This window comes from Protobothrops mucrosquamatus, unplaced genomic scaffold, assembly GCF_001527695.2.
Source record: "Protobothrops mucrosquamatus isolate PMUCROS unplaced genomic scaffold, P.Mucros_1.0 scaffold4192, whole genome shotgun sequence".
In the NCBI taxonomy this organism is placed as follows: Eukaryota; Metazoa; Chordata; class Lepidosauria; order Squamata; family Viperidae; genus Protobothrops; species Protobothrops mucrosquamatus.
Genome location: NW_015390117.1, coordinates 42089 through 53265, shown reverse-complemented (window position 1 = coordinate 53265; position 11177 = coordinate 42089). Strand labels below are relative to the sequence as shown.

Sequence of the window (11177 nt, the reverse complement as noted above, 5' to 3'; positions counted from 1 at the left end):
GATCTCTCTCGCTCCACCCTCAAGAATCCCTAGATTTCATTTCTTCCCATATAATGAACTGTTAAGCTAGGTTTTCTTTCATTTGCATGAACGGGCTTGTGGGGTGTGTATGTGTGTGTGTGTGTGTGTTTTAAGTGTGTCTGGAAGAGAGAAGGCGTTGTGCATTAAACTATCAAATAGCTTGATCCAAATTGCCCAAATAAATTTCCACTCTCAGCATGTCCCAACAGGATTCCCCCCTGCGCGTTTGTACGTGTGAGTGTGTATGTGTGTGTGTGTGTGTGTATTTGATAGAAATTAGGATCGTATACTTGTAAATGACTGGTGGAGGTGATTGAAACAGACAGTGGAAATAGAGTTCCTCCAGGTGTTGGTACCTAATAGTGCCGTAATAGCTGTTGAGTCGCTAGGAGGTCTGTATTATTACAATGTAATCAGAATCCCGTTGCTATATACTTATTGTCTGACACTTGTGGAATTTTAAAAGCAATAACCTTCTTTTTTTAAAAAAGAAAAATCTCAACCTCATTATTAAAGTTATTTCCCCCCGCTTTTTCCCCCCCTTGACGGCAAAAATGCTCATTTTCAGAGGGCGTTTACCATAGTAAAACTTTCTCTTCTGGAAAAAAGGAATTGGATCCTGAAGCCGAGGACATGAAGCTTTGTCTTGTTTTCTCTTCCTACTGAAGTCTCTCTTTCCCCCCCCCCCATTTCTGGTTTTGGGTGAGGTGGAGGTGGAGACCCTTTGATGGGGTCTACGACAACTCACCGCGGCCGACTCACCACGGACAACTCACCACAACTCATTGCGGGACAAGAGTTACCCTAAAATCAAAGCCATGGTGGAATAGAAGCATTAAAGAAAGGGTGCAAAAGAAGGGTCAGAACGAAATGTGAATGGCAAAAATTGAAATAATTTTTAAATGATTTTAAATAATTATATTGAACTGTTGAATTTGTCCCTCGGCGAGTTCTCCCGTGGCCAGTTGTCCCATTCCGCTTTGATGTAGTCCAGACAAAAGCACCAGCCATGAGTTGGTTTTATAAATGTCATAGGGTCTCCTGCCTGAGCAGAGGGCTGGACTAGATTAGAAGACCTCCAAAAATCCCTTCTAACCCTGTTATTCTATTATTTATATGACTTTATACACTACTTTTATTGTAAGGTTGCACTAATAGCATCTTGCAAGTCACCTTTCCGGAAGTCCATTCTGGGCTTGGGCAACAAAAAAAATAGCTATTGGTTCTGCCGAAGTGGTGCGAACCGGCTAAATCCCACCATTGTACTTGGGTCTATATGTATGTGAAAGTCTCCTTAGTCTAATGCAGAGATCCCCAACCTTTCTGGCACCAGGGACTAGTTCCGTGGAGAAAGGCTTTTCCACAGACTGGAGAGTGTGTGGTTTTGTGTACTGCCTGCATCCCATGGATGGGGCTTTGCTTGTTTGTGCGGACTGGTTGCTGGCATGCGGTCCACGGACTGGGGGTTGGGGACCCCTGATTTTAATGGTTAAGGCACCAGGCTAGAAAGCAATTCCCACGTATGGTTCCAGGACTGTAAATAAAATTTCACTTACAATAGCAAGTGATGTAGGACAGAGTTCCCCAACCTTTTGCAGGAAGGTTGGCCCTGAGCTGGGGGAGAGGGGGAAAAGAAGGGATGGTTTTGTGGGGCTAGTGGGGCTGTGACACTTGTGCGAGTTGGGCTGCAAACACCTGCATGAGTGAGACCGCAAACATCCGTGACACTTGTGCGAGTGAGACTGTGGACGCCTGTGACGCTCACGCAAGCGGGGCTGTGAACACCCCTGATGTTCACGGCAATGCATTGGCCAGCCATTCATGCGGCCTAGTGGCCAATAGCCCGGGCCCAGTAGTGGGCCACGACCCACGGTTTAAGGACCCCTGATGTAGGGGATGACCAGGCTGAGTCCGAGGGAGGGGTCAAACGCATCATCAGTCTCAAGTCCTTTCACGCCCACGAGATTTAAGTCCAGCCCACCTTGAATTCCTTTGACTCTTATCTACCCCCAATTTGCTTTGACTGTCAGTAGTTCAGATTCTTGTAGAGAGTAGTAGCATGAAATAAACCTATGCATTCATTTGAACGGCCTGGACTCCTGATTTTCTGCCCTTGACAGGTATAATTGCAAACGAAAAAGCTTTACAGTACAGAGATTTATTTTTTTTACAAGTTTTCATTTTGCTGACCGCCTTTCCCAACATACTTTCTCATGCTTCTTTCCATTTTTGCAGAAATCTATCCTGATTGACCATGGAATTCGACGTCTTACTTTCCTGGTGGCCCAAAAGGTATTTAGACCTCTTGATCTCCTTCAGCTGGCGTTTTTTTCGTTTCGATAGCTTGCATGGCAAATCAGACTGATTTTAATGGAAGGAAAAAAAATATCAAATCGTGTTCACAGCTGATTTTGTTTTATTGGTCTCCAGCTACGCAATGGTTTTTCGATAACGTTCTCTGAAGAAAAATAATTGAAAATTGAAAATGATGACAATCTTGTATGGCTTGTGATTTTTTCCCCCCCTTAATTCACTTTTAATTGATGGACTAATTGCTAGTTTTGTTTTGCCTCTCTCCCTCCTTTTGCTCCTCATGCCATCGCGGCTTACATTTTGGCTTGCAAGGATTTCAGAAAGCAGATCAACTATGAGGTGGACCAAAGATTTCACGTAAGTAGAAACATCATTTGTGTTTGAAATGAAGAGAAAAAAAAGAAACTTTGATTTTAGCTTTTGACAATTAGCTTAATCTTGTAATAGAAATGACCACTACTCACTGTATAGCTAAGTCCTAAAGGTGCTTTTTCAAAAGGAAACTGGGACTTCCTTTGTTTTTCCTTGAAAATGTTTGGCTTTTCATCTGAGAAGCTTCTTCAATTCCGAAGCATCTTTGGTCCACAAGCTCAGAAAGCCCCAACAACCCTACAGTTCAACCCTGAACTACAAATTAATAATGGTTGTTAAATGAATCTGATTTCCCCATTGACTTTGCTTGTCAGAAGGTCGCAAAAAATGACCCCAGGACCCCAGGACACTACAACCGTCATAAATATGAATCCGTTGCTAAGGGTCCAAATTTTGATCACGTGACCGTGGGAATGCTGCAACCGCCACTGTGAAAAACGGTCATAAGCCATTTTTTTCAGGGCCGTGGTAACTTGGAACAGTCACTAAACGAATGGTTGTAAGTTGAGGACTACCTGTATGTTGTTTCATTTTATAGTCACACTGTCCCAGTGCCACCTTTTTCACCCCATCCCTGTTTTCCTTCCTCTTTCTTCAAAGTTTTAACTCTTTGTTCTGGGGTTTGTGGACTTCCTAGGATAAATTATGTATTAAATATATAATAAATTATATATTATACACACACACACACACACACACGAACGGACCTATAACGCGTTCAATGACTAAATTACCAGCACTTAATAATCATAATCATAATCATAATAATAATAATAATAATAATAATAAAGTTGGAAGGGACCTTGGAGGTCATCTAGTCCAACCCCCTGCTCAGGCAGGAAACCCTATACCATTTCAGACAAATGGCTGTCCAGTCTCTTCTTAAAAACCTCCAGTGTTGGAGCATTCACCGCTTCTGGAGGGACTATAAAGGCGAAGCCGCCCCAATGTCAGCCTACACTTTGAAAACGTTAGCAGTTGCTAAACGAAAGCTTAGTATTTTAATAAAACTTTTTTGTCCCGGAGATCAGTGTTTTAGCATACCTTTTTATAAATGAATATACCTGGGACTCAATTTTTTAGAATACTTGCAGATATATACATATATATATTTTTCAAAATTTGGATTGCTGACAAAGAATTAAGGGAGAACTGGAATAGCTATTTCGAACTTTTTAGTTCTTTTCAACCAGACATACCCTTCTGAGATTCAAACCTGGGCAGTTGCAAATGCTGCCTGTGGATAGCTCTAGTTTGAGCTGATACAGGCAAAAGATTCCTTTCTCCCATATTTGGGCCGACAGGGTGCACCAAACTCAAAAACAAAAACAAAAAAAAACCCCATATATATATATATTAAAGTCAATAAGATAAAAATAAAGAATTTATTTATTTATTTATTTATTATTTGAATTTATACCCCGCCCTTCTCCTTGCGGACTCAGGGCGGCTGACAGCCTGATAAAAACAACTACAACAATACCCCAAAAACTATCATTAAAACCAAGTTAAGATGAAATATTAAATTTGGCCTTATTAATTTTTAAAATTGCTTTTAAAACCCCACTAAAAATTCTGGGATGTAAGGCAAAAGGCTTTTTTAAATTATATATATATATGTACACAGTCTTTCCCTGAAAATAAGATCGGGTCTTCTTGCTCCAAAAGATGCATCAGGGCTTATTTTCCAGGTAGGTCTTATTTTGGGGGAAACACAGTACTAAATGCGTCCATCTGGCTGACGATCTTGTCTGGGGCTTAATTTTGGAGTGGGGCTTATATTACGAGCATCCTGAAAAATCAGGCTAGGGCTTATTTTCCGGTTTGTGTCTTATTTTCGGGGAAACACGGTATATATAAAAAGCAAAAAAGTTCCTTACATGCCCAGGCCATCTCTTCTGGATTGCTTTGCCTGTGTCGATTGGCATCGGCCAGCTTTTAAGAACGACTCTGAAAGCACATAACAGATACACCAATCAATCGATGGCTTTCAGACAGGAAGCTGGAAAAGTATGGATAGCTTAAGTGAAAAGCAGGGGGCTTTAGAAAGTAGAAATCCGAGCAGTTTAAGGGAATAAAAATGGATAACTGGAGGGAAAAAGAGAGAGTTTCTTTTAATGCTTGTGGATAAATCCACAGGCCGTCGAAGAGCTTTGGTGGAATTCCTAAGCAAACAGCCGGACAGTAATCAGAACAGAAGAGTGACTGTGTCAGAGATGGGCCTTTTCTTAGCAAGGACATTAAGGTGTCAAGAAGTCAGATCAGACGATCGATCCGTTTTATTCCGCATTGTCGCTGGCAGTCTTCTCCAACCTAGCATTATCCAGATACAGGTAGTCCTCGACTTAACGATCACAATTGGGAAGAGAATTTTGGCGACTAAGCAAGGCGGTTGTTAAGCAAGTTGCAACCGATTTTACAATATGGTTTTTTTTGCCACGGTTGTTAAGCGAATCACTGCAAATGTTAAGCGAATTGAGTGATGATTAAGCGAAGCTGGCTACCTCCATTGACTTTGCTTGTGGGAAGCTGGTGGGAAGGTCACAAATGGTGAGGTCTTAACTCCCAGGCCAGGTAGTGGGTATGTCCCAGTGTGGGTATGTATGTCCCATATGTAGTGGGTATGTCCCAGTGTGAAAAAATTCTGGTTTAAGATTCATACATGGTTGAAAAAGATGACTAAAATACAGATAGAATTTAAGCCAGAACTGTTTTTGTTAGGAATATTAGGACCCTAGTATGGGAAAGAGAATGAGTATTTAATATTACATATTACATATTTAATATTACATATTTATTACATAAATAGCATTTGCCCAATATTGGAAAAATGAAAATATACCATCTGATGAGATCATAATCAGGAAAACTTTAGAATGTGCAGAAATGGATAAACTAACCTTAGAGATTAAAGAGAAAGAAGTCTATTTTAAAACATGGGGAAAATTTTACCAATGGTTAGCAAAACGAACTAGCGAGCAATGGCTGTGATATTTAATAAGATGAATGATATTCACCGATTAATTGATGTTCTTTATGATTAGTGTTACTCTTATTGACTACAGCTATTTACTATTACATTAATTACTGTAATATATGTACCTGGACAATAGTCTGCTTGCTAAAGCTTGGAAATGTTATTGGGGGCAACCCCATCGTTGGACCTACCCCTATCCCAACCCCACCCTGAACCCCAATACCTATATTGACCCTATCCCTCCCCTAATCTTATAAAACTTAATAAAATATTGTATAAAAAACAAATGGTGAGGTCTTGACTTCCAGGCCATTGCAACCATCATAAATACACGCCTGTTGCTTCTTGGATCTTTTCATCTTTGAAATTTGGATACTCCCCCCCCACCGCTTCCTCGGTCTCTTATTTCTTTCTTCTTCTCATAAATTAGATCTGCTGGATCTGTTCTTTACATCAGTGTTATATTCTGCCTTTATGTCCTCCAGGTCGAATCTTGCTGGCACAACTCTTTTATTTTGATACCAGTAATTCAGGCTCTCTGTGTGTGGGTATGTCCCGGAGACCAGATTCCATTTTTTTCTAACGTCAGTTTTCTATTATGTAGTCTGTTTGCTTCTGATATTGCTCACTGAATGAACAACACACATTTTTCTAGAATTCCAGGTTCTCTGTTTCTACCATTTTGACAATCCAATCACCTGTTAATAGCATGCCTTCATCTCTTGATGCTGTATCAAGCCTCGTCTTCAGTTTGCTATTGAATGTCTTATCTTCTACCATTGCGTTTTTAGGGATATTCTAGGAGTATAGACTTTAATGTTCATTGATTGATTGAACGATTGATTGATTATGTCAAGTCATTTTCAACCACATAAATAGGTTTTCTCCATGATGATCTGTCCCTAACCTGGTCCTTCAGGACTTCCAATGGTGCATTCATTGCCACTGTAACTGAGTCCCTCCATCTTGCTGCTCGTCCTCTTTTTCTTCCTTTCCTTCCACCTTTCCCAGCATCAGAGCTTTCTCCAGAGAGCAACATCTTCCCACAATGTATCCAAAGTAGGACAATTTGAGCCTGATCTCACAGAAGTCCAGATGACAACAGACTTTCTCCTCTTGGGTTTAGCCATCACAAGCTCTAATTTGAGAAGGGGACTGTCCCTTTTTGCAGTGAAGGATACTCTCAGCAGTTAGTGCCGCAAATACATTTGTGTATCTATTTCAAAGAATGTGTTCCTGGCTGCTGTTGCTTCAACAGTATATTGTGGTATGCCTTTGTCTCTGTTCTTGGACTGTTTTTCATGAAGATGAGGGTTAGGCTTTTTAGCAAAGCTATTATGCCAGGTGTTGTGCTGGTTAGCAAGTCTCTACAATTTGCACTTTGGAGCAGAGCAGAGAATTAGAATTAGAATTAGAATTAGAATTAGAATTAGAATTAGAATTAGAATTAGAATTAGAATTAGAATTAGAATTAGAATTAGAATTAGAATTAGAATAGAAGCAGAACAGTGCAGGAATAGAAGAATGGAATGGAATGGAATAGAACAGGGGTCCCAAACCTATGGTCCACGGCCCGGCTTGTTGGCCACCGGGCCCCAGGAATAGCTGGCAAGCCCCACCCCACTCGCGGTAGCACCGCCGCTCAGGCACTAGCGCCCCCATTTGTACATGCACAGGGACGCTAGCACTGCTGCCAACGTCACGTGGGTGCCAGCGTGTGTGCACCAGTGCACATGGCCCATGTGTGCATGATGTGTGCACCAGCCCGCATGCCATGGGTGCGTGCAGCCACTTGTGCATGTGCCTGCATGCTAGCGCCACCACCGTGCATGCACCCATTTGCGCAAGCATGCGTAGAGCTGCGCGCGCACACATTTCCCTACTGCTCCCTTTCCGAGGAGAGAAGAGAAGAGAAGAGAAGAGAAGAGAAGAGAAGAGAAGAGAAGAGAAGAGAGAGAAGAGAAGAGAGAAGAGAAGAGAAGAGAAGAGAAGAGAAGAGAAGAGAATATTTATTTGGCCAAGTGTGATTAGACACACAGTGAATTTGTCTCTATTACAGAAGCACTCAGTGCACTTGCAAAACAACAGAGAAAATAACAACAGTAAAAGTGCAACCAGTAGAAGGGAGGAATAAGAGGTAATAAAAGGATAAATAATACTACAGCCACACTGTATAGGTTAGTATACATACACATTACTACATTTAGGCAAGAAAAACCAAATGTACAGGTATAGTATAGGGGGTACCTTACTCAATAGTAGTAACTGTGAGAGGGACCTTTGTGCATTAACAGAGGGATAGAATCAAGATCACGTGAAGTATTAATACCACTTTACAAGGCCTTGGTAAGGCCACACTTGGAATACTGCATCCAGTTTTGGTCACCACGATGTAAAAAAGATGTTGAGACTCTAGAAAGAGTACAGAGAAGAGCAACAAAGATGATCAGGGGACTGGAGGCTAAAACATATAAGGAACGGTTGCTGGAATTGGGTATGTCTAGTTTAACGAAGAGGGGGGACATGATAGCAGTGTTCCAATATCTCAGGGGCTGCCCCAAAGAAGAGGGAGTCAAGCTATTCTCCAAGGCGCCTGAAGGCAGGACAAGAAGCAACGGACAAGAAGCAACGGATGGAAACTAATCAAGGAGAGAAGCAACCTAGAACTAAGCAGAAATTTCCTGACAGTGAGAACAATTAACCAGTGGAACAACCTGCCTCCAGAAGCGATGAATGCTCCAACACTGGAAGTTTTTAAGAAGAGACTGGACAGTCATTTGTCCGAAATGGTATAGGATTTCCTGCCTGAGCAGGGGGTTGGACTCGCCTTCCAACTTTATTATTATTATTATTATAGAGCTTAGTAGTCTTTTGTCAACCGTGAGAATTAGGTGTTCAGCAGAGTGAAGGGGCAAGGGAAGAGACTGTCCCTGTGTCTAGTGGTCTTAGAGCATAACGCCCTGTAGTGCTGTCCCGAGGGAAGGAGTTGAAACAGTTTATGTCCAGGGGGTGAGTGGTCTGCTGATGTCTTCTCAGCCCTTCTAATCCTAAGCAGATTTGTTCAACCCTTCCAACTGGGTTCAGTCCTTCGTGTTTGCATTCCTATTCGTATTGGTACCGGACTATCAATGTAACTTAGCGGCCTTGGCGTGGGCTGGTTTTGTGTTTTAATTACAGTCTATATAATTACTTCCCAGCATGTTGAAGTAATAGAGAGTTGGTTCAGCAGGCTTCCAATTTCCTCATCTCATTAGGCTTTTAACACGATTATTAGTATAATAACCAGCTATGATGATTTTCTCATGTAGCTTTTTGCATTCTCCAATTTGCAGGGTGTCTTGATTGGTTAATTTAGGCGAATTATTCTGATTGTCTTGATTATGGTTGGTTGATTAGAACACAGCAGGGGCATAATTCCTTCATCTAGGAAATCGGGGGTTTTTTTCCTTTCTTTTTTTGGATTTTGGTATGAAAACTCTGAGGATTTGTTTACCTCGGTGTCTATCCGTTTGCATTTTGCCCCCACGCACGTTTAATTGGATATTTGCCTGAAAATGCTAGACTGAAGAGCTGAAAAAAAGAAAAGAAAAGAGCAATCGGTTTAGTGACAGTATGCTGACAAATGCAGCAAGAAAAAAAGATTAGCTTTGAGCAACATCTGAAGAGCAAGAGACAAGGAAGAGTTTAGAAAGAGGACAATGAACTAGACAAGATTTCTGGCTTTCTTGTCTGGATTCAGTCGTGATGGCTTGTCCAACATTTGGAAAGTCCTTGGTTAGGATACAATTAACAGAATAACAGAGTTGGAAGGGACCTTGGAGGTCTTCTAGCCCAACCCTCTCCTCAGGTAGGACACCCTATACCAGGGGTGTCAAACTCAATTTCATTGAGGGCCGCATCAGCATTGCAGTTGCCCTCGGGGGGGGGTGTGGCCAGGGTAGGTGTGGCCTACTGGGTGGGCGTGGATGGGGTGGGTGTGGCCTACTGGGTGGGCGTGGCCAGCTCTACATCGTTCGTGTCAAGGGTGCCTGTGGGGGCCTGAGCAGGAGTGGGACAGATCTGAGGGTCTCTGGCAGAAGGGGTGGGACCGGGGCAAGCGCCAAGGCATGGTCCATTTCTTCATTCCTCACAAAGGGTGACATCTCCCCAGCATGCACCCAAGTGGCGTGGCCAACACAGCAGGGGCTGGTTCCTCGCTATTTCTAGACGACCTTGTGGAGCTAAGACTGAATGCGTTTCAGCATAGAGGGCCACCAGAAAATTGTACATTGGCTCCTGGCCGGCCTGGGCCAGGGCCAAGGCAGCGGGGCCCGTTCCCTCACTGTTTCCAGGATGGCTTCGCGGGCCACATGAAACCACTTCGCGGGCCGCATCCGGCCCCCGGGCCTTGTGTTTGACATGTCTGCCCTCTACCATTCTAGACAAGTGGCTGTCCAGTCTCTTCTTAAAACCCTCCACCGATGAAGAATCTACAACTTCTGGAGGCAAGCCGTTCCATTGGTTAATTGTTCTCACTGTTAGGAAGTATTTCCTTAATTCCAGGTAGTTTCTCTCTTTGATTAGTTTCCATCCATTGCTACTTGTTTTACCTTCAGGTGCTCTGGAGAATAATTTGACCCCCTCTTCTTTGTGGCAGCCCCTCAAATACTCAAATACTGGAATACTGCTATCATGTCACCCCTATCTCTTCTTTTCTTTGTGGCACCCCTATCTCTTCTTTTCTTTGTGGCAGAGAAGATATTGGAACACTGCTATCTTGTGTCCCCTAGCCCAGGGTTCCCCAACCTTTCTGGGTTGGCGGCCCGGTGGGAAAGGGAGGGGCATGCGCACACATGTAAATGTGGCTGCGCGCGTGCGCATCAACGGGGTTGCGAGTATACGTGCTCCACAAATGGGGCTACTAGCGCTAGCACGAGGTTCGCAGCAAGGCTAGTGCCAGCGCACAGCTTGCAGTGAGGCTAGCGCTATACCAGGCTCGCAGCATGGCTAGCGCTGGCTCATGGCAAAGCTAGCGTCGGTGCAAGGCTCGCGGCTCACAGCGAGGCTAACGCTGGCACATGGGTGAGCGTATGCACACGCATGCGCGCACTGGCCAGCCATTCACATGGCCCAGTGGCCAAGAGGCGACAGCCCGGTAGTGGACTGCGGCCCATAGGTTGAGGACCTCTGCCCTAGTCCTTCTTTTCATTAAACTAGACATACCCAATTCCTGCAACCCAATTCTTTATATGTTTTAGCCTCCAGCCCCCTAAATATTGCTCTTTTCTGCACTCTTTCCAGAGTCTCAACATCTGAACGCAGTATTCTAAGTGTGGTCTTAACTAAACGTTTAAATTAAAATTTAAATTAAATGTTTAGTAAATGTTCAGTTATCTCCCAAAAGGAAACAGGGCTGCTAAAGAGCATCCTGATGAGCCAGGAATTATGGCAGGACACAATCTCATTGTTCACAGAGCGAGCAAAGTCACACACAGTAACCAGTATCGAACATGCT

The 11177-nt window shown here is 43.2% G+C and overlaps 1 protein-coding gene across 1 annotated transcript in view; it reads left to right on the top strand.

Moving 5' to 3' along the window:
• Nucleotides 1–1720: 1720 nt before the first annotated feature.
• Nucleotides 1721–11177, top strand: part of LOC107298682 (acetyl-CoA carboxylase-like) — a 51336-nt gene continuing 41879 nt past the window's right edge. The window contains exons 1-2 of the mRNA XM_015828058.1: nt 1721–1873; nt 2257–2313. Coding sequence (XP_015683544.1) covers nt 1721–1873; nt 2257–2313 — 210 coding nt within the window. The remainder of the gene's footprint in view (nt 1874–2256; nt 2314–11177) is intronic.